Source organism: Heloderma suspectum, chromosome 5 (assembly GCF_057233095.1).
Source record: "Heloderma suspectum isolate Gila_16-S chromosome 5, 16-S_ref, whole genome shotgun sequence".
NCBI classification, from domain to species: Eukaryota; Metazoa; Chordata; class Lepidosauria; order Squamata; family Helodermatidae; genus Heloderma; species Heloderma suspectum.
Genome location: NC_139462.1, coordinates 79,529,890 through 79,554,198, shown reverse-complemented (window position 1 = coordinate 79,554,198; position 24,309 = coordinate 79,529,890). Strand labels below are relative to the sequence as shown.

Genomic DNA, 24,309 nt, shown 5'->3' with positions numbered 1-24,309 from the left:
ATCCTATGGTCGCTAGTCAGCGGCTAGGCTGCCATAGCATATGTAGTTTTCTAGGAACTGATCTTCCCCTGCCCTCAGAAGAGGAGCGCGGAGTGGCCAAAACGAGGTGTTCCGGCGGGGAAGGCAGAAATGCCAGTATGACACATCCAATGTGTTGTCCGGCAGCCTCATCCCCCACTCCGCCTTCCCGCAGCTAGACAGCCGAAATCAGCTGTCTAGCCACAAATGCAGAGCAGGAGAAGCACGGAGAGAACGATCCCCTCCATGCTTCTCCTGCCCTGTATTGGATAGGCAGTCACCTCCGAGTTCGGAGGCAGCCGCCTATCCCCATAGGATTGCACCCTTAGTCACTTAATTTTAGCATTTACTTAGCTTCTCAAATTTGCCCAAGGTGATATATAGAAATTAAACATTAAAAATGGGCAACTAAGCTAAAATCAATAGAACCAAAATCGACTAAGCAATTAAGAAAGTAGAAATTGCTGCATATCTTTTTGTTAAAATATGACAGAATAGTGGCGCAAAAATTGCATGTTACAACTGAGTGTTATAATGTTCCTTGGTCAGGCCTCAATCCCTCCGTCATATAATGGGTGTGTCAGGATAGTGTGTCATTCCTTCAAATGACTTGAATTTACAATTTGGTATGTGTTTTCTCATTTCAGTAAAACAAATATTGAGTGCACTTGCACATGTGAGGTTTGGGGGCTCTCTTGGAGCATTCTTCTATGTCACCGGTAGGGTCTGGAATGTGAGTTTCTTCATACAAACTTTAGAATAATGCATAATGTTGCTGTCAGAGAAATTAAGAGGGAAAAGGTTATGACCTGGTTTGCACATAATGACAGCCTATCAGTTAAATAAGCCATGGGTTGTTGTGTATGAGCAGGAGAGAGCGGGTGTGTTGCCTGCAGTGCGCCTGCCACTTCCACTTTTACTCCACGTCCCATGATCAGCACTGCACCATTACATTTGTTTATATGTATGTTGGAGGGCATTGGGGAGGACAACTTTTTAAAGCCAAATTACATAAATTACATAAATTTATATATATATAAAAAGGTAAAGGTGTCCCCAACCAGTCGTGTCCGACTCTAGGGTGTGGTGCTCATCTCCATTTCTAAGCCGAAGAGCCAACGCTGTCCGAAGACGCTTCCGTGGTCATGTGGCCGGCATGACTGAACACCGAGGTGCACGGAACGCTGTTACCTTTCCTGCCGAGGCGGTACCTATTTATCTACTTGCAATTTCTTGCTTTTGAACTGCTAGGTTGGCAGGATCTGGGACTGAAGACGGGAGCTCACTCCGTCACGCAGCACTTGGGTCTCGAACTGCTGTCCTGCCAACCTTCCGGTCTGCAGTTCAGCGTCTTAACCACTAAGCCAACGCAGCATATATATATATATGTATGTATGTATGTATGTTTCTTCTGCTGTGTGGTGTTTGTAATAGGCAATGAAGTTTTACCCAATATATTCTAATTATGAGTTTCTTTTATTTTGATTTCAGGATTATTGCAAAGCTAAAAAATAATAACTTGGTAGGGGAAAATACAGAGATAAATCCTTGGACATGCTACAGATAGCTTTCAGCTTATAGTTTCATAGCAATCATTGGCTGGCTAGTGGCTATATATGTCCATCTGTTTTTATCCGTGCAGCCTGTTCAGTTTGTACTTAACATAAAGTAGAACAGAATCTGTTTTTAGTATCACTGTTAACATGTTTCAATACTTTAAAGAACTTTTTTATTAGAGCTTCTTTTCATAGTCAGTATGGGAGCATTTCAGAAGCTTTAATTTTTAATCTTCGTTACTCCTTTTACTGTCTGATCCTATGTATATTCAGTGAGGCTTTCTCTAAACTAGGTATGCATGAGATTATAGTTTATACTGTTAGTTTCCCTGGCAAAACATATATGATGATACTGACTGTCAGAAAAAGTGACCCTTTAGTTCTGGTAGCTGCTTCCAAGCTCTGCATTCCACTAAAATCTAACCCTAAACACTTCACAAAAGCAATGCATGAGCTTTTTTTTCAGGTCTGTAATAATTTGTGAGATACATGTGGCATTTATCTTGTGTATATTTTTGTTTGCATTTTAGTATGTTCTTGTCACCTAAATTTAGCCTGAGCACATTAATTTATAAATAAAAAATATTTTTTCCTGTGGTGTTTAAAGGTGAGAAGTACATTATAAAATTGTTCTGAACACTACTGATTGCTTGAGTGCACAAAAAAGTAGCGTAGTTATTTGTTCTGAAAAAGAGAAGCTTTTGTTCTATTGGTAGTTGTTACAAAAGCTTCTTTTGTTTCTAGACTACATATATGTGATCTGGTTCTGCAGAGAATCAGAAGTCTGTCACAAAAGTAAGTCAAAACACGTATTTGATTTATTACCAGTTTCTGTAAGTACCATGGATAATAAATAGTAAACAACTTCACCAACGGAGGGAGCAATCCTATGGCCACTAGTAGGCGGCTAGACAGCAATAGGATAGGTCTGTTCCCGGAGAACTGACCTCCCCACCACCACTGCCTCACGGGTAGCTTGGAACGGCCCTGTGTTCGGAAGAGGAGCATGGAGCGGTGGGGAAGGCAAAAATACCGGTACGATATATCCTATGTGTCGTCTGGCAGCCACTTCCCCTGCTCCACCATCCTGCAGCTAGACTGCCAAAATTAGATAGGTAGTCACCTCCTAGTTTGGAGGCGGCCACCTATCCCCATAGGATTGCTCCCTAAAGTATCCAAACTTAAACTAGCTTGGTTCTCCTATACCCAAAGCTTATGTGATGCCACTCATGTGCTGAGCACTATACAGAAGGGACAGGAAACTATTTTGGATGCGGTAATGATGCAAAGGAACAGGAAACACAAGTTTCTCATGTGGTCTATTAATTCACATCTCCATTGTCTGAAATAGACATTTTGCATCTCCTGTATTGGGTGGTGGGCAAATTGTCCCTGCGTTCAGTGTTGCTTCATATTTGATAATTTTATACTGAGATCTAAAGGATATAAACTGTGCTCTATATAGTAAGCAGTGGTTGCAATGAGTATTTAATCTATAAAGTCCAAGATGGTTCAGCACCTGTTTATCTTAAGGTGTGTCTGCCTCTGCTGGTGCTCATGAACATGCTTATGCAAATGTACTAGAGCAGTACTGTAATTAAGTTCTAAGGTTGAAATGCTGGTGGCAGTGTGAGCCCACTTCTTTAAACTGCTAGTATGGCTCAGCTCAGGAGATCTTTGATTTGTTGTTCTTCTAAAAATTGTGCAGGACCCTTTTCTTTTTTTAAATCTGGTTTTGCTGGTTTGATCTGGAATGGGCAATATAAGGCTTTCGGCCCCATTAAGCCCTCAGGGCTTTACTCTCTCCTGACTTATGCAGCCTGTATGACAACTGTGGCTTTATTTGCTGGTAGACTGGCAAATAAATTCAGGATTGCACTCCCTTGGGGTAGGGAGATAAGGCTTGTTGGCCATATAATATAGTTTGTGAACTTCTGATTAGTCCTGTGTTAGATTATTGGGCTTCTTACTTTTTCTGTGGTGTTTATCATTTTTATGTATCTAAATAAAGCTGATAGACTTGGTTTACAATACCTGATTTGACAAATGCTTCTTTGTCATCCTAACATACACACATTTTAAACAAGGTTTTTTTAATTGTCTAGGTGTGCGCATGTTGCAGGTTAGAATGAATCACTATGTTGGAGCTCTGGAATAGAATTTAGAAGACCTTTCTTGCCTGCACAAGCTTCACTAAAATGACTGGCTTTTATGATGAGGAACTCTGAGCTTACACAGCTTCCCTTCTCGTTTTTAGTAAATACAAGCTATTATTGAAATACTTACTGTAGGTGCCTAATTTACAAGGTGGCTGAACTAGACTTCAGGGAGGATGTTGTTTTTAATTGCAGTCCACAACAGAAGCCATAGGCAGGAATTAAAAAAATAAGCCATGCAGTTCTGCATCTGGACTCCTGTGTTTGGTTTTGTTTTTTAAAAAGTTTTTTTTTTTTAAACTAAGTTGGTGTTTGGGGGTCTTTACAAAACATTTGTGCTGCAGTTATGACTTGCATTTTCTGATTTCTCTTCAAACTCCTAAGCACCAGCAGGGAAAAAATGAAATGGCTGTTTATCCAAAATGCAAGAATAGATATTTAGGGTATGGTCCTTTGCAATGCTAGGCTAAGGCTACTTAAATTCAATTAAAATCAATGGGATTTAAGCAACCTAGTTGTGTACAGAATTGCAGCCCATTGTCTATTGCCATGATTCCATTCCCGCTGCAGTTTGTTTATATAGGCAATGTCGTTGCTCCCTTACTTATATCTAATGCCAGAGAGACGTAAAAGAAAATCAAAGTCCTGAACAGCACTTCAAAAGCTAGCCTCCAGAACTGACTCGTAAAATATTTTATATCTATTTTGGCAAAAAGTGTGTTTGGAAATAATTGCCAGGATTCATCCCTCCCTTCTGAGCAGAAAGTGATTCTGCTCTCACACACAGGGAAGAAGGATGCTATTTCCTAACAGCACTAACTAGCCCATTGTACCTTATCAGGTGCCACTGGCGTTGGTGGAGAGCTGCTGCGGGAAGGGGGAGCTGAAAAATCACCAAAACAAGCACATAACACCACTTGCAGCATTTTATTGTAGCCCATAGTAGAGGAAGAATGGGGATGGGAATATAATGTGGGCAGAGGGATTAAACAGATATTAATTTGGGGGTATGTACAGATATGCATCTGCATGAAGGTCAGCTTACTGTGACACAGGAGCAAGTAATGCACAGGATCTTTCACCAGGTCGTTTCAATAAAGATTTTCCAGTTTTCTCAAACACGTCTGGTATATTGGTTAAAAGTGTGTGCGTGCATGCTCTTTGTGTTAACACACACAATAACAAACGTCCAATACTTTTATTTATATACTAGGAACTCACAAATTTAAAATACCCTGTCTCGTAATAAACTTAGAAGAGAGAAACATATTTCATGCAAGGTCAGACAGAGGTGTTCTTGGTGTCTGCCCTCAGCCCGTTAAATTTTCTTCCCCTAGAGGCTCACCAAAATGCAAGCCTGAGTGCTTTCCAGAGGAGTTGTAAGACTTTAGTGTTGTTTGCTTGCATTGGCATTTTATGGCTTGCAGATGTGTCAAAGTTAAGGTACCAGAATTGATTTTAAACCATGATCCCAGTGCAGAGAGATGGGAAATTCTATTTCAGATTCCTTGGTACCAACATCTAATTTCCTGGTGCCTGGGATTTTTTTTCAGCTTTACTCTTCATCTTTAGCAATAGCAGTTTCCTCACAGAACAAACTGCTTAGGAAAATACTTCTCAGCTGCTGAACTAGTGATAGGACTAGGAAGATTCCACAGGGTTATTTAACAATTTCCAGTGGGGAAACCTTGTTATCTATTGCAGAAAAAAACAACCAAGCATCTTGTGGCACCTTAAAAGACTAACACATATTATGGCATAAGTGGCCCGTGAAAGCTTGTGCCGTAACTTACATTTATAACCATTCTTTAAGGTGCAACAATAATTTTTGTTATGGCTAATTAAGTATCTCTGGACCCTGCCAAAGTGACACCTGACCCTATCACATCTTCTGTAGGTCAGTTTGTAATCATATCAGGAGTGGTTTTTCAAAATAGGAAGCCTTTTTGGAAGCAGTCCTCTTTTGTTGATATTACTGAGATAAAATTTACTGATTTTTCTAGATTATCCACATCTGCCTTTGTGATTTAATTTTTATTAAGGCTGGTAGAAAGCTAGTAACCTCAAGAGTGGATTGCTGCAATGTGCTCTATGTGAGGCTACCGTTAAGGCTGCTCCAGAAGCTGGAGCTAGGGCAGAATGCCACAGCTTGGTTCTTGTCAGGAGCTGCCCCTTTTCAGCATGCAACTCCTTTGTTGAGGGAACTGCACTGGCTACACATTCGCTACTGGGCCAGGTTTAAGGTTTTGGTACTAGTGAACAAAGCCCTAAACAATTTGGGACCAGGATACCAGAGTGAGCACCTTCCCCCTTACTAACCTGCCCGGTCACTGAGGTCATTGGAGGGCATGCTCCTGGTGGTTCCACATGGACCTATGGCCCAATTGGAGTCCACCCAGAGAAGAGCCTTCAGTGTAATGAAGTGTAACTTTCTTTGGAACTCTCTGCCCGTGGAGGTCAGGCAGGCACGAGCACTGTGTTGCTTGCAGCGCCTCTTGAAAACAGTCCTGTTCCAGGAAGTATTCCTTAAATGATCAGCCACAGTTTTTATTGGCATTCTATTTTTTTAATAATTCTAATATGGTGGTGTAATTTTTCATCTTTTTTATGGAACCTGTTTTGGATGGGAAGCAGTATGCAAATATTGTAAATAAATATTTGTTTCTTTTTCATAACTGTTCACACTTTCACAACTGAGACCTGTCTTGGATAAAAGACACTTTACAAGACTAGCTCTGCAGTTGTGTGGATAGAGTGGTAGAAATTTGTAGCTAACAGTGGCTTGAGTGCACACAGAAAACAAAATAGTTAAGATATCCTGCCTTGCATTTTGGAACGATGACCCCTCCCCAGGAAGTTATGTGCTCCATCCCTGACTCTTGTGTTCTGTCATTATCTAGAGTTGTTTTATGCCATGAAGTTTTGTCTTTTGTGCTTCAAGGATTATATTCACAATTGTATCATAGTGTTAGATGAGGAATGAAAGGCATATCTCCTTCCCAGGGAATTTTGGGATTGATAGTCCTCATTGCTTTCTAATAGCTCTCCCTTTCCTCAAATTACTAGGTGAACCTTTCTAGAACACAGTGACTTCAGAGAAGTGGATAGCGCACTCTTACCAATATCTGTAAATATCACAGTTGTAACTTGAGTTGCCAGTGCCTCTTGGAGTGTGGAGTTTAGTTCAGGATGATTAGTATTGCTCTGAAAAGCTTAAGCTCTGTGTAAATTATGCAAACATTTTTTTTAAAAAAGTAGAAATAATTCTGAAGAGTTCTGATGAGATTTCCTCATAGACCTCAGTAAGGATATTCTCTGAAATAGGCAATGGCCTGGTTCACATGTAATGACAACCCAGAGTATTGGTTGAGTATAGGTTGCCGTTGAATTGTGAGTTATTATTGAGTTCACAGCCTAACAAGGTTTACATGTAACAATAGCCCATGATTCCACAACAATCCATACTCTGGGTTTCAGTATGTGCAAACCAGGCCATTGTATGTTTGCAACATCAACTTGGTAACTCTGTCCAAACTTATGACAGTATGCCCTGGTTCACACATAACGACAATCCAGAGTATGGGTTGAATCGTGGGTTATTGCTGAATCATGGGTTGTTGGTACATGCGAACTCTGCACTATGGTTTAATTATGGACCGTTAACCACGAACAACTCAGGAAGAGCATCTATGGTTTGTTGTTGGGTTGTGAACTCCGGGTTTTTCATGGCTAACCAGCCATAGTTAAATCATAGTGCAGGGTTTGCATGTAACAACAACCCACGATTCAACGGTAACCCACACTCAACCTGTACTCTGGGTTTTGGTTATGTGCAAACCAGGTCTATATAAGAAAGTTTCCTTACAGAGCCATGGTTCATGCTTCTCATCTTTAATTGTTTTTAAAAAATCACTTTAATCCTGTGCCTGTTCAATAGGATTTAAGTGTAATTGAGTATAGGACTTTTGTTTTGCTGCTCATACAAATATGGCTGTAAAATAGCATGTATTTAATGAACTAATCTGGTTTGTTTTTTCCAGGTTTACAACCTGCAGGCTTGCAGATGGGTCAAGGGCTATGGAGAGTGGCCAGGAACCAGCAACTGCAACACCAGGGATATGCAGGGCAAAGCTATCTTTCCAGAGAGCACAGCAGAAGGATAGCTGCTAATAATGTTTCAAACACAAATCATCGGAAACATGCCCAAGGAGGCATTGACATTTACCATCTGTTGAAAACTCGGAAATCAAAAGAACAAGAAGGGTTCATCAACCTGGAAATGTTGCCTCCTGAACTTAGCTTTACCATTTTGTCATACCTGAATGCAACAGACCTCTGCCTGGCTTCATGTGTCTGGCAGGATCTTGCTAATGATGAGCTTCTGTGGCAAGGGTAAGTTAATGAGAGGTCACGAGCACAGGGTACAACAGGCAATTAGATCCAGGATTTCTTGTCCACACCACTTGCTTCTTTAAACAAAACATCAGAAGTGAAAAATTACTCAGTAATTATAATTAGCACTAGTAAACTTTTTTTTGCTTTGAAAAGTTGAACTTAAACTTGATAATGAGAGCAGAGAATGATGGAAATTCAGAAGCAATTACCTTACATTTTAAAAGGTGATGCTGGGTCACAAAAGGAGTTTCTCCTCTAGTCATATTGAGGTATTTCCTGGATGGCTAGTGTTTCTGCAGGTGCTTTCCACTATTATGGAAGCTGTTAAAGCTCTGTTAAGAAGCTAGGTACATAATGGTTTAAAGGAGTGGCAGCTACAAGTTTGCTCAGGACACTCTGAACAGTGGCCCATTATGGCTACCTCCAGAGCTGTGATTCAGCATAGCAGTCATGAATATGATGCCTTTGCTCAATAAAACTTAGAGCTAGCCCTGGTCTACTTAAGGCTTGCAGAGTTCTGTTAGTGCAAATGTTTTGCATGTCAGCACTTGGGACTATAAAGTTATCATCCCAACTGTAAAAGGCCCATTTTTATAGAGAGCACAAACCAGTAATGTTTGGAAGCAGAAAACCAGTTGGTTTTCTCCTCATTATACTCACAAACAGCTGCCTGAATCACTGGAACTAGACTTGCTGTTCACAAAAGAAGGGGAGATGAAGGAAATGACATCTGCATGTACTGCTATCAAACACTATGTGTACATGTATTATCATATTTGCACAGAGCAAATAAAATAAAAAAGCATTTAGAGGACAAAAAGAAGGAGTTTAGCCATACAATTGGAATTGCTTCAGTTTTTCTCCATGAGATGTATTATATTTAACCTCATAGCATAAATGGGGCTTGACAGTAAGGTGAAAGTTTTATTTATAAAGTTTTTAACATGTTGATTGTTGGGCAAAATAAGCACTCATTGGAGATCAATCAATAGGAGATTACTTGGCTCAAATACAACAATTGTGCTGATGTTATTAAATTGTTGGATAGTGCACCTTCTGGGGGACATCCTCATATGCCATGATACAAAGGAGTTATTTTAGAAACTGTAACTTGCACCTTAATTATAATATAATTTAATAAAACTTAAAATTGTTTTACTATTTAGAATATTTTAATGATTTTTCCGCCCAGGTCAGTCAATTTTACTGCAAATAGAACATTTTACGGCACACAGAAAATTGGTACAGCAATTGTGGAGCACAATTTATTTGTAGAAGCTCCTCAGGTTTGAGTGGGAATATATACAGGCATCTTGCACAGCTCCTGTTTTCTTCAGCAGCGTTTGTGATGAGAGGTTCTCAGTGGGTGACACCACTGGACTAATAAAATTCTGTAACTAATAGTGCCACCGTATGCATATTTACATAGAAGTAAACCCAATTCAGTTCACTGAGACTTACTCCCAGGTAAGTTTGTATAGGATCACAGCCTAAAGTACAAATTATAGGTTTAGGTACTCCTACACTGAATAAATATTTAATTTGGTTGAAGGGTAGAAGGTGATAGGTTGTAATAATCTATGAAGCCCCCCATGTAACGTGCATAAAACCACACGCTGGATCACATTCCTTCTCTGTGGAATGATTGATTCTCTTGAATAAAAGCTGCTCTCTCCTAATGCTTGGTAGGTTTATTATTTTTAAAATTGCAGGTTAGGATCAGCTGACGTTTACATTTACTTACCCAGTAACTGAAATATTAATGGGACTCTTAGGATGAGAAGGCAAGTACTGGATAGCACCATTCATTAAGCCCCATACTCAACAGAGGCTTATATGTGCTTACCTTTATCAGTTAGACTTCTTCAGTATGCAAATTTAGGCATATGTATGTGTGGAAGTTTTTTGCCCTGATATCACTTCTGATGCTCTGTACTGATTGTAAATTTAAATGCTTCTGTATCATAACCAGAATGGCTTTGGTTGTATTTTAGTTTTATTATTGCATTTATACCCCACCTTTTTTCCTCTTGCAAGGAACCCAAGGCGGCTTACATTATCCTCCTTCTCTCTGTTGTATCCTCACAACAACAACCCTGTGAGGTAGGTTGGGCTGAGAGTCTGTGACTGGGCCAAAGTCACCCAGTGAGCTTCCGTGGCCAAGTGGGGACTAGAACCTGGATCTCCCGGCTCCCAGTCCGTCACTCTCACCACTACACTACACTAGTTGTAATCATAACTACTGTGATCATCCTAATGGATGACCTCTATCAGGAGAGAGACAGGGGGAGTGCAGTCCTGTTAATTCTCCTTGACCTCTCAGCAGCTTTTGATATCTTCCTGGACTGACTCTATGAGTTGTGGATGAGAGGCGTGGTAATATGGTTTTTCTAATCCTATCTGCAGAGTTGGTTCCAGATGTTTGTGTGCATGTGCGGGGAGGAGGGGTTGTTTGACCCTATGACATTTGTGCAGTGGGATTCTGCAGGACTCCATCTTATTCGCCTATGCTTTCTAACATGCATATGAAGCTGCTGGGAGAGACCATGGGGGATTTGGAGTGAAGTTTCATCAGTATGCTGATGATACCTAGCTCTAATTCTCTCTGACATCTGAGTCAGGTGAAGCTGTGAAGCTGTTGAACTGGTGCTTGGATGCGATGATGGCTAATAAACTGAAACTGAATCCTGACAAGACAAAGGCGCTGTGGTTCTTGGGTCCAAGAAATTGGTGTTTCGGCACTCCTAAAAAGTGTTTGCGGGTAATGCCCTAAATCCAGCTGTCGGCTGGCCTTTGTGGCACAGAGTGCCAGCTTTGGCTGATTTGCCAGCTGCAATTGTTTCTAGACAGGGATAGTCTTGTCATAGTGATCTATGCTCAGGTATCCTCCTGGTTGGGTTACTCCAATGTGTTATACATGGGGCTGCCCTTGAAGATAACTCAGAAACTTCAGTTGGTGCAATGTACAGTTGCCAAAATTTGGACTGGGAGGTCCAGATTCATACATATTATGCCAACTTTGAAAGAACTTCATTTGCTGCCTATTTGCTTTAGGGGTCAATTCAGTATGTTGGTACTAACCTTTAACTCCCTAAATGGCTTGAGACTCAAATACCTTCCCATATCCCATGTGCTTTAAGAACATATGTCTTTCTCCAGGTGTGTCCTTTATTGGAAGTATGTTATGTAACTATGAAGGGAAGCACTGGTACCCCAGCAATACCCTCCCTAAAGAGGCATCGCAATCCTTTTGGTACAAGGCAAAATGGTGTTATTCACCTGGGCATTTTAATTTGTTGTAAACTGTTTAATTGTTAAGGATTTTATCTGCTGTTTTATTGTAATGTGATATAACTGATTTGTATGCCACCCTGAAATCTTGATAGGATGAAGAGTGGAATATACATATTTTAAATAAATAAATATCCACAGTAGTCATTTTTTTCAGTTGTGTAAATCCTAGGCATTTAAAGTTACCTTATTCTGGGTGAAATCCAATATCACGTGAACATACTTCTGCAAAAGCACCTTCCCCATTTCTTCTCCCCACTGTAGATCTCCAGCCCATCGGGCTGCAGCTAGGGATGGACGAAAGTCCCTTACCTGGTCCCGCAGCTGTTTTCAGGGGGGGGAGGTGCTCCGTTTCTCCCCCTGAAATTCTTGGCGGGTGGGGAGGCGCCCCGTCCCTCCCCGCCAAAATTCTGGCCGGGGGGGGAGGCACCCCATCCCGCCCCACCGAAATTCTGGCCGAGGGGGAGTGTCCCGCCTCTCCAGCCGCGAAAGAAAAAAGTTATGTTAAAAAAAAAAAAAAACATGATAGGCTACGTAAAGATTTACATAGCCTATCACGGCTAGATTTTCAAAGTCAGCCGTGATAGGCTACGTAAATCTTTACGTAGCCCATCACGGCTGACTTGGGGGGGGGGGAACCGTGTATGTAAATGGCGGCGCCCATGGGCGCCGCCATTTGTGTTCCTTATTTGGGCACGGGTAGTCTACGTAAATCTTTACGTAGACTACCCGTGCCCAAATAAGGAACGCAAATGGCAGCGCCCATGGGCGCCGCCATTTGCGTACGCACTTTTTTTTTCCAAAGTCAGCCGTGATAGGCTACGTAAATCTTTATGTAGCCTATCACGTATTTGTTTTGTTTTTTTACTTTACTTGGAAATGGCGGCGGCAGCCGGTCGGAAGACCGGCCGCTGAACCACCACTGGGACCCGCCGCCGAGAGGGACATTCGCACGAGGTAAGTCCCATCCCGGGGGGGGGGGGAGCGGGGGGGTGTCGGAGAATTTCCCCACCAATTTCGGGGGGCCGAATGCGTTGGCATTCGGCCTCCCGGAGATTCGTGGAGAAATTCTCCGACATCCCTAGCTGCAGGGGAGAGGGGGAATCTCCCTGCCTCCATTCCACTGTCATTCTATTGGTGGGAGGGGTTAAGTGGACGCAACCCTCTTGTTCGTATGTCACCAACTACTTACTCTAGAGAAACCCAATTAAAGTATGTAGAGTAAGTTGTTCAGAGACTAAAGCATTAAGCAATACTTTCAAAATACTACTGTAATAATTCATAACAATATTTGGAGAGTTCTTGGAATCCTGAAATTTTGTAACTTTCCTACAGGTTTGAATATTAAATAGAATATGGCATATTTTTACATTGAATATGCTTCTTCTGCTTTTGTAGATTGTGCAAATCCACTTGGGGTCACTGTTCCATATACAATAAGAATCCGCGTCTTGGATTTTCTTTTAGAAAACTGTATATGCAGTTAGATGAAGGCAGCCTCACCTTTAATGCCAACCCTGAAGAGGTAAGTAGAATACTGATAACATTAGTAAGTGTTGGCAATAGTTCTGATGGTCTTGTTAATTTTTCAACTACTGTGCAGATCCCAAGTTATTGGAGCATAGAAGTGTCTATGTGTTGGGCAACTGAAGAAAATCCATCACCAGAAGAACAAAAGTGACAACCCTAAGCATACATTTTGGATGTACGTTCTGTTGCAATCCATTTGTTCTTGCTTCCAAGCAAATGTTTTAGAACTGGAATTTAAGAAAGAGAAACTCCACTATATTTACTTCTGTCTCTAACTGTAGGCTTAATGAATAAATGATTCAGTTTTGTAGCATAATAGACATGTACAATTGCTAACATGTATAAATGCTAACAAAGTCCATTGTTATAGAATCTTAGCTTTGATTCTTTGTTCCTTTTATGATTGTTTTACTTTAAGAAAGGGCAAAGTTGTCTTTGATAGCTTTTTAATATGGAAACATTTTAAAAAATTGTATTAGAGGCTTGATAGAATACTGTATGCATTATGTTTGTGTGCACTGGTTTCTCATGTCTGTTTAGATCTCTTAATTTTTTGGATCATGTGCATTTTCTAATTTCCTGTTTGCTTTTTTGTCTTGTAAAACTGTTTTGTTATAATAAAGGACACTTAAACCTAAAAGATACAATTTATATCAGCAAGGACCAATAGTAAGTTTGGCTCTCTCCATAGGGCCAGATTGGCCCCTATGTCTTTGTAGACATAACACATTTGAGTGGACTAATGCGAATATATTTTAATCTAAATGTGTGGTAAAAACAATACAGAGCAGCTAGCTTTAAAAGGTCTACGGTGCTTAAATCTCATCTTTGAAATTTGAGAAAGTGCAGACTGATTAGTTGTGGGCTATTGCAGTGACAGAAGGAAGAGAGGGTCAGCAAAAGGACTGGAAGCCAAAAGAAAGGGAAGGCAAACCTCAAAATGATCCTTGAATGATTTTATTTTATAGTGTAATACACACTGTCTGTTACTGCTACTGCACTGAGACATTTAGATATAAATCAAGTTGAAATTACAATAAAGTTGTAAGTCTTCATATTAGAGCTGTGTAGGAGAAAAAAGAGCCTAATCCCCCCCAGCACTGTCTATCTGATTCTTCAGCTGCAGCAGCACACACAGTGATGAGCTGTCACTTAAAGTGGAGTCCTACACTTTGCAAATGGAATAGAGCAACTGAGCTGTGATCCACTTGACATGTGAACCCTTTAGTCTAGGAAATAAACTGCACGGGCACTCCTGGGCTATTAAATGACTTGTTAGATGCCACTGTATGGAAGCATCAGCAAATCTGTTCTTGTCAGCACCACGCAAAGCACTTCCTGGCTCTTGTATGTTATGGCATGGACAAACGCTGCTGCTGCAGCACCAGCTACTGTTGAGAATGGGAACAGGTTCCAACATGAGGATACAAGCTGTACCCTTATGCTGGGGCTAGTCAATCCAGCAGCGAAACGCCAGATCACTACTGAGCCATAAAACATAACATTCAGAAGTTTCATCATCATTTTAGCTGGGAAAATGTTTTCTCCCATCCATTGAGAAGTGAAAGTTCACAGTGAGTTTCATAATAATTTAGGATGGTGACGGTTGTTGTTTACCCACATGATCTGGATTATTTTTAGTGGTTAGAGGGGAAAAAAGCTAGATCAATTTAGTCAATATTTCTTTAATTCAGAAATAGTAAAAACTAAATAAATAACATATTGCATGACATATGCTGGTCTGTGATTTTTCTGAAATATATTAACATTTGGAATGAGTTTTGTGGCTTCAAGACATGTATATTGTACTGTGCCTACATTTGAACATCCAATAAGTCATATTATATAAGACATGCATTTATTTGAATGTGATCTCGTACGCAACAGAACATGAAAGTGGCTATTTTAAAGTAAAATGAAAGGCTAAATAATTTTGGCTGATATTGTGCGAGAGGCCAAGCTAGGAAATTAGATATGGTTCCAGAGCAATCTTAAATTTTGAAACATTGTGTGATGGTAAAAAAAAAAATAGAGGATGTACTTGTTGAGGAAGCATGTTTCCTGCTGCTTTAGTACATATAAAATCTCAGCCATAACTACACTAACACATGTTTTATTTGCATATGAACTAGACTGAACATATTGAAATGTAGTTCAAGAGGTAGAATTTCTTCATAATTGTTAGAACTTGTTCCATACTAAATACTCTAGTTGAGCATAAAAAAGCTAATCTTACATATATAAAACATCTCTTTGTCCCAGGGAGTCAACTACTTCATGTCCAAGGGAATACTGGATGATTCACCAAAGGAAATAGCTAAGTTTATCTTCTGTACAAGAACACTAAATTGGAAGAAACTGAGAATCTATCTTGATGAAAGGTAATTTGATTATGAAACGGGGAACATTGTATTCCCTCTTATTTAATAGAGTTGTATTTCTTATTAGAATACTGTGGAATAATGAAGCATTATTAATAAAATAAATAGCAATTTAGTGAAGGCAAAACTGAGGGTATTTATTTCTATTCTGTTTTCAGCATTTTACCAATGAAATTCACTAAGTAGTGCAAATGTGTTAATAAGTATCTGTCAATAACAGAACTCTAGCATTAATTAGTCAAGATAATTCAGTTAACCTACTCATCTGTTCTGCATCAGATATTTCAAATTCTGCACAAGCAAGGAGACCTTCACTTATAATCTTCTAATTGCTTTCTTTAGCCATGTTAGGTTTGAGCTAATGACCATTACTTGATGATTCTTTGCTATAGTGCTTGGTCAAGTTTAAATACTTTTTTATTTGTGTGTATATATAAATATATACACACACACACTATCCTTATATGGCATGCAGGATTTCATAGGAATAATTATTTCTTTATATGCTTTATATCATATTGATTGTGTCCTCACCGCCCTCTCCACTCAGAAGCCCCCAAATATCCAAGGGTGGGAGGAATGGCGGAGGCATTCTTCACCTCCCTGTCCTCTCATCTCCTCTACTTTTGCTAGATGGGTTTTTCAGCCTGTGTAGTATGGGCACTTTGGAGGGGGAGGCTGGAGGAGGATCAGGGTAACTCATATCCTGGGCTCCCCAGTCCGCCTCCCCAACCACCAGAATGCCCCCTTTCCTGAGGCTCTTGAGGTTGCTTTTCTGACCTCAGAAAGGCAGCCAGTGCATGTCAGCTATGATGGGGAGGAGTCTGGGGTCGGATCTCTGACTCCCTCTTCTGGGGTCAGAGCATTGTCTCCGACCTCAGAGGGGTTTTATGAGCCATCCTATGGTCCCTGGGACTGGGATAGCTTTGTCCTGGGATAGCTTGACAAGGAATTCAATGGTATTACAGAGATGCTTGCTTGCCTAATATCTTTAGTCTTTAATAACTCACTGTGTATCTCCAGAATTCTGATCTCCGTTGGTAACAGTCAAAGTTAACAGTCCTGCTAATGTTTAAATTTGTCAAATATATTGGGACAAAAGAAAAGTTAAGAGTCCCTGATCTATGTAGTCCATGAAAATCCATATCTATTCCACACAAAGCTTATGCCATAATAAATCTATTAGTTTTTGAGGTGCCACAAGACTCAGATTCAAAGCGTCTTTATGTGCCCTTTGAATGCATAAACCAGAAAGATGTATCATTGCAGGAAAGGTGTGTTCTTGCAGGAAAATTGAACATGTAAACAAGCCCTTAAACTGCAAAACCATAATATACAATAGCAAACATAGAATCATTCCATGTTAGAAAACACCTAGACAAATGTAGTAGAAAAAGGACATCAAAATGACCTGAGGATTAAAAGAATGTGTAAGGAGTTAGATATTACTAACTTTGGGAGAGCTTAGAATCTTGGGCACTGTCACTTGTAGTGGTGGTTCTTGTTGTGACTTGCACCCTGTATACCATTATGTGATAACTTCCTTTATCCTGCTTCTTGTTTTATTCATTTGCAGCTACTGTGCCTTTATCTAATATGTTATATGAGAGTTGTTACTTTTTAAAAAACATTATCTGAAGTATGCTTTGTTTATTGGCCGACTCTCCTGCAAAATCAATTGGCAAATATTTGAGAGATTAAGATTTGAATTCTGTGCACGTTTAACTTAGAACTCGGTGGGACAGACTTGCGTAGGATTAGGATGTAAATTGTGTTGGTAATGTTTTGAAAGAAGTAATGTAATCATTTTTGGCCCTTTGAGACTTATTCTTGGGATCTGAAAAGTTTTGGGAAATATCCCAAATGTTTAAGAGTACACACGGTTCGAAGGTAACTCAAATTCTTAAGGCTGAAAGTGCTAACAGCTGCATACGTGTTATTCACTTTTACAGAACAATGTTTCCAGTGACACAGTGTGCAAAAGTTACTTCATGGTAGGAGAAAGCAATCAGGGGATCTGCCTTATATCCCCTTTTTGCACCAACTTGTGTTGCCAGCCTATGCCCAACCTAGCTTTTTATAGAGGCTGAAATTAGTTTGGGCCAGTTCTGATGTAATGTGGCTCGTGGAAAAGCCTGGAGTTACTCTTGGAAAAATCCCTTCCATGTGAAAGTGTGTAATTAAATGTATTATCCAGTAAAGGCATGCATTTGCCTCAGATGAATCCCGAAGTGAAGCAAGCCATTTCAGAGAGATGTGGGCCTTCTCTGAGGTAAATGGGTCAACCTTCAAAGCAAACTGGGATGATCCCAAAGCTTCAGAGCTGTTTCAGAGCACTCAAACACAGCTGAAAATGTATCTGTTTACTCTGAGCTTGTCATTAAAGGAAAGCCAGGGGGAAAGCAGAGGTTGGGGTATAATTTTGTGACTAACAGCCCCAGCTTCCAATCAGGAAATGACTTTACCAAGGCCCTGCAACCACAACCCTTTATGAAGGACACGGAACTAATGAGTAATGTATGAGAAGTTCTCAGTGTCTTTCACTGAGGGCCAATTAGGCAGGGAAGAAAAGCCTCAGACTGTTCTTTGTTCATAAGAACTTAACCCCTGCACCTATTCTGAAATGGTGCAAACTATTTTCCTACAGGCACCTATGATGTTCGCAAAGTTTATGCAAATTGCCCACAGAGCCACAAGGAGCAGGGGTAAATCCTTTTTAACCACGAACAAACTTTAAAGCACGGAAGGGGAACCTCGGGCCTGCAAGCTTAATGTGGCCCGTGGAGCTTCCCTGGGTCACCACATCCCCTTCCGACATCCCTGGGCCACCATGCCCACTTGCCTTAAATTGTGCTTTGATATTCTGTCCAGATCACCAACTAGCAATCGCTCCTTTCCCCCTTACATTCCTGTGACCCCATTTGAACTCAAGTCATTTGCTGTTAATCAGCGCACTGCTGCTGCTGCCATCCCATATAAATCTCCAAAGTCTTTCTTCAGCTCTGTAAGTTGATTTTTCCCCCCAAAGTGCAAAAGGGGTAGCAACTGATTATGGGGACTGAGGTGTATTATAGATTCTGCTTGGTTACAGCTAAATCACTGCATTTCTTTCTGTAAACTGCCTGTAACAGTGTGTGTGCACAGACCTTGCTGTGGCTTATTTCCAGATAAATGTGTATAAAACTGCACTGTGCTCTATGTTGCTCGCTGTATCTTACTTCTGAGCAAGCACATTGGAAGGGGTCTCCCTTATACAACTCCCTCTACTTATTTGTCTTAAATTTAGCAGGTAGAAGGGGATACTATGCCTGAAAATTTTATCCAGTTCTGTCAAAATGTTTTTAAAGCTATAGCCAGCCGTATGTTGATTTCCCCATTATAGTCAATGGGGACATCAGAAGCTTTATATTTTCCAAACTGAGGCTTGGCTTTGGATCCAAGGCAAAGCCAGTCAGAGGTGAACTAAAATCCAAAGTGGGTTCTGAATCTAATCTTCTATGCACACCCCTCTCAGGCTCAAAGACAGTCCTTTGAATTGGAGTTTTCAGGAATCCTACTTCACTTTCATGTATCCTCTTGGGCATATTGTGTACATCAGCTGTTCCAGAAAAAGTGTGTATAATAATGTATGATCATTCAAAGAGCTACCCTGTGATTCAAAACATTACATCTGAACAAGTGCTTATTTATTTATTTAGAAGATTTATAAGTTGCCTTTCAAAATACAAATTTCCCCAAGGTGTTATATACAAAACAATTTAAACCTATGGCAACATTAAAATAAGGCTTAGATGGCCCTTTTCCAGCTCTAGCGGCTGTCAATGAACTTACATCAGCCTTGAAGACTACTGCACTGCACTATATGCATATATAACTAGATACAAAAACCACTGTTGTACGTTACCTTTTTCAAATATTTCTTTGCATGTATCACGTTGCATTGCAGCTCTGTTTTGTGGCTTATTCAATACGTTATTCTTGTGGCCTTCAAATCTGTAACCTGCCATATACTAAGATGGCACTATGTAAATAGTAACTAATAATATTTTTGCCTAATGTAGAAAGGTTTTGTTTTGCATTATTTGTATATCTTGATTGATCACAAAATCTACATTTTATACAGTATACTACTAACAGATACAGACATACAGTGATATGGATCCAGACTTAGGCACATGCAATGGGGCTGGTGGAAGCAGACTCCTCTGTCCCCTCCAGCTGCCTGAAAATGCTGCCCAGAGGGTCAGGGACCCTGCTGAATAGGGTAGGCTTTGGTGCAGCGGGCTGAGTAGGAAGGGGGGATTTCCAGAGGGAGGAGGGGGCAAAGAAGTCTGCATCTGCCAGCCCTGTTGCATACACCTAAATCTGGATCCAGCCCAAATGCATTTTTGCCATTCTGTATACATAGGAAGAAAACCATTATGTGTATCAGAACACCTTTTAATGTCACCTTCTTTCAAATTGTTCTTTCTGAGATTAGAAGCCCAATGGACAGGGATCATAATACTTCAGCACAGTGCTCGTCAGACTTTAATGTACAGACCTTAAGTTGCATGTTGAACTGTGTACTATTTCTTCTGCCTGAATGTCATGCTCCTAGTGGTTCCGCATGGAGCTATGGCATGACTGGACTCCACAGGGAGAAGAGCCTTCAATGCGGTGGTCCCCTTTCTATGGAACTACCTGCCTCTGGAGGTCAGGCAGGCACCAACATTGTGTTGTTTCAAGTGACTCCTGAAAGCATCTTTATTTTAGGAAGCCTTCCTTGACTGACCAGTCACAGTTTCTGTTGGTATTCTGTTTTTTAAAAAACAATTTTTAATACAGTATTTTATTCTTTTATCTTTTTATCTTTTACCTGTTGTTGTTCACCGCTCCGGAATCTGTTTAGATGTGGAGTAGTATATAAATGTTGTAAAGTAATTAAATAAATAAATGTTCTTCCTTTATTACATAATGATGAAAGCAAACTTAAAAAAAATGTTCACCAAATGCTCTATGACTGCACACTTACCTATGAGTACATCCCATTGAACTGAATGGGCCTGTCTTCTGAGTAGACATGCATAGGGTTATGCTGATATGTGCTTTCCTAAATGTGTGTATTGTATATATGTTTTAAAATAAATTCCTTTCTCATAAGTCTTTTATTTTTCCTTTTTTTAAAATTAGGCGGGATGTTCTAGATGACCTTGTGACACTACACAACTTCAGAAATCAGTTCTTGCCAAATGCACTAAGGGAGTTTTTTAGACACATTCATGCCCCTGAGGAGCGTGGTGAATATCTTGAGACTCTTATTACAAAGTTCTCACACAGATTTTGTGCGTGCAACCCTGACTTGATGAGAGAGCTTGGCCTTAGCCCAGGTAAGAAGGGAGGGCATGTATCCATTTGATAAATGGCTTGGAATGTCCTGTTGTATTGTAAATTAAGACCTGACTCAATTTTTGCATATATGCAAGTTTATTTTTAGTTATGACACAGTTTTTCACTGAATCTACGTATCATGAATATATTCAGCTTAGTAATAAAGCTAATGGAGCTTACTTCCCAGTAAATCGATTTAGGATTGTTGTTTAAGGCTGCAGCCCAACATAGGCTTATTATGTATCCTTAAGGTCCCATTGATTTTAGTATGGCCTGAGCACAAGTAATAGTAGGCAGAACAAGATAGTATTTTCTAGAGATGGCGGAGAATTCCGCCATGGACTCCACTGAGGCCGGATTCTAAAGAATCTGCCCCCCTGGAGTCCGTGGCAGAACGGAACACTTACCTCCACCACGACCCTGCGGAATCCTCTTTGGCCGGATCCTCCGGCTCCGGATTTCCAGGGATACGTCCACCGTGCCGTATTGCTGACTGCAGGGGACTGACTGTGGACACAAATGGCGTAAAGGTCTTAGTTTAAGGTAAATGCAGCCGTAAATGGCCATTTGCGGCCCTGTTTTTTCACGTGATAGGCTACGCAAATATTGGCATAGCCTATCGCATGAATGAAAAGCACGGACGCAAATGGTGTCCAGGATGCCATTTGCAGCCCTGTTGTACGTGACAGGCTATGCAAATGAAAAGCACGGACGCAAATGGCTACATTTACCTTAAACTAAGGCCTTTACGGCCGCAAATGGTGTCCTGGACGCCATTTGTGTCCGCAGTCAATCCCCTGCAGTCAGTCCCCTTCAGCCAGCGATATGGCATGGCGACCGTATCGCTGGCGCTTTGGAGCTGGCCAGCGGCTCGGCAGAATCGCCGTGGAGCGGAGCCGGCCAAAGAGGATTCCGAGGGGAGGAACGGATCACCTCCCCCCTGTGGGCGGATTCCCCACGGACCAGAAGATTCCCCACGGACCAGAAATCCACTCATTCCTAGTTTTTTCTAGTAAATATTATTCATGTGTACAGGGTTTCTGGTATAGATTCGTTTACTTTATGCTCCATTTTTTGTCTACTATTGTTGTTTCTTGTTAAAGTCCAGAATGATGATCCAGATACACTATAACAGAGGTTAGGTTTGTTACAACAAGGGAGAAGGGATTTGGGGTAACAATGCCCCAGTTGGGGAAAGCTCTCCCCAGTGTGCTTTTTATTCACCCAGGCATTTTAAACCCTTTTTACTATCGTAAATATTTTATACTCTCTGACTTTTAATTGCACTTTAATCTGCTGGTTGTTTTCTATGTATTGTTGTTTTACTACTTGTTTTTGATTTTTGTAAGTTGCCTTGAAATCATTGATAAAAGGTGGATATAAATATTTTAAGTACTTAAGTATAAGCCTCAAGACCGATCAGTTCCTCTAAGCCAGGGTGGAAAATCTCAAGCCTGCACGCTAAATCTGTTCCATCTGGGGCCCCAGTCTCACAATAGGGTTCTCCAGATGGCGCCACTCCTTTTTGACAACTTTTTGGTTGTCCTCAGATTGTTCAGGGATTTCCTGGTTTTGCACAGGTATTTTCCAATGCTAGAAAGTTGAGATGCCTCTCCTAAGGCTTAGTTACTGTCCGTAAGAGCTTTAAGCTAAAATATGCTCGTATTTTTGTGGTTTTGGCCCCCACCTCCTTTTGATTTGCCCTCCACCAGTATTGGAATGTGGCCCCCGAGAGTGTCTCCAAAGTTTAATTTGGCCCTTGAGCTGAAAGAGGGTCCTCATCCCTACTCTAAGCACACTGAAACACTGTATAACTCCTTGGTATTGAATGGCCAGTGGTATTTTATGTTTGTTTGCATAAATAAATATCCTGCCTTTTCTCCAAGGAGCTTAAGGGAGCTATCCTATGGCAACTAGTCAGTGGCTAGATGGCCATAGGTCTTGTTTTCTGGGAAACGACCTTGGATCCCGTGCTCTGAGGTCGGTTCCCGGGGAACTGACCTTCCCTCCCTTCCACACTGCCTTGCAGGCAGTGCGGAAAAGCTCCACACTCACAAGAGGAGCGTGGAGCAGCCGAAATGGGGTGTTCCAGGGGGCATTCCAGGGCAGAGACGGTGGAAATGCCGGTACAACGTATCCAATGTGTCATCTGGTAGCCTCCTCCCCTGCTCTGCTGTCCTGTGGCTAGACAGCCGAAATTGGCTGTGTAGCTGAAAATGCAGGGCAGGAGAAGCACGGAGGGAATGATCCCCTCCGTGCTTCTCCTGCTCTGCATTGGATAGGCAGTTACCTCCGAGTTCAGAGGCAGCCGCCTATCTGCATAGGATTGCTCCCTAAGACAACACAGATGGTTCTCTCTCTCCCCCATGTTATCCTCACACCAATCCTGTGAGGTAGGTTAGGCTGAGAAATCATGACTGACCAAAGGTCACCCAGTGACCTTAATGCCTGAGTAGGGATTTGAACATGGGTTTCCCAAGTCCTAGTCTGACAGCACACTGTCACACTTCCCCACACTGACTATTTAAGGCTTGGAAGAAGGTACTGTCTTCTGACCTGTAATTCGAAGACAAATAAAAAATGCAGATTGACTAGTGTCTTTTCTAGTCATTTGCTTATTGCAAACAGGAGAGGATAGTTCTATCCATGTCCATTAGCTAAAAGCAGAATGTCAATGTACATAAATCGTATATCTTTGATACTCAGATACTGGGGATAAATGAGGGATGGCTGCTTATGAATTTCCCAAGAACATGTGACCAGTCACTATGCTCAGATGGATTTTCAGCCTGATCCAACAAAGCAGTTCTTAAGTTTTTTATATTTTCCAACTCTGTATAAGTAAAGAAAATTGATTACCAGAATCATATCCTGAAGAATCAAAACACTTTTAGTTTAAAAAGTTGCTTAAGTTTCTTAAATTGTAATCAGTTTTATTAAAGCCATGACTTCCCCCTCCCTTTTTTCTTTTTCTTAGATGCTGTCTATGTACTATGCTACTCTTTGATCCTGCTTTCCATTGATCTTACTAGCCCTCATGTGAAGAATAAAATGTCAAAGAGAGAATTTATCAGAAATACACGTCGTGCTGCACAGAACATTAGTGAAGATTTTGTTGGGCACCTTTATGACAATATCTACCTTATAGGCCATGTGGCTGCCTAAAAAGCACAATTTGTTACAACTTAGAATTTATTGTTTTAAAAAAAAATTAGTTACCCAAGGAGTTCTCTTATTTTGTAGATATGGGGGTTAAATTAGTGCTGGTCATTCTAACCTCTTTCTGCAATCAAATATACGCAAATGACTTTTTTTTAACAATTTACCATGGGAACTGAAAAAAAATTTGCAGATTTTTTTTAAATTTTGCTTACGGTTTACACAAAACATTGCCATTAGTCTGACACGTTATCATTTCTGAATGTTAAATTGACATTATGATTTTAAACTGACAAGATGGTGGACTTGTGCAGTAGATTTGCTTGAAAACTTTAACCAGTTCATTTTTTTAAAAAATGCCACGTAATGTGTACATATTTAACTAAAGAGATTTATAACCATAATTATTTTATTGTAAAATATTTTAACTAAAGTTTTTCCTGTTTCTCTCTA

The 24,309-nt window shown here is 40.6% G+C and overlaps 1 protein-coding gene across 11 annotated transcripts in view; it reads left to right on the top strand.

Moving 5' to 3' along the window:
• FBXO8 (F-box protein 8) overlaps positions 1 to 24,309 on the top strand; it is a 27,816-nt gene extending 3,507 nt beyond the window's left edge. Inside the window, exons 1-8 of one of the 11 annotated variants that reach the window (XM_084856476.1) lie at positions 666 to 751; positions 7,771 to 8,122; positions 10,163 to 10,228; positions 12,815 to 12,941; positions 15,209 to 15,327; positions 17,280 to 17,321; positions 20,500 to 20,696; positions 23,675 to 24,309. In XM_084856476.1, the coding sequence (XP_084712602.1) occupies positions 7,794 to 8,122; positions 10,163 to 10,228; positions 12,815 to 12,941; positions 15,209 to 15,327; positions 17,280 to 17,321; positions 20,500 to 20,696; positions 23,675 to 23,862 (1,068 nt within the window). In that variant the 5' untranslated portion in view covers positions 666 to 751; positions 7,771 to 7,793 and the 3' untranslated portion in view covers positions 23,863 to 24,309. Of the gene's footprint in view, positions 1 to 665; positions 752 to 1,269; positions 1,407 to 3,764; positions 3,831 to 7,770; positions 8,123 to 10,162; positions 10,229 to 12,814; positions 12,942 to 15,208; positions 15,328 to 17,279; positions 17,322 to 20,499; positions 20,697 to 23,674 lie in introns of those variants that run through there. The other 10 variants (XM_084856474.1, XM_084856475.1, XM_084856473.1 and 7 more) reach the window with 10 other exon arrangements.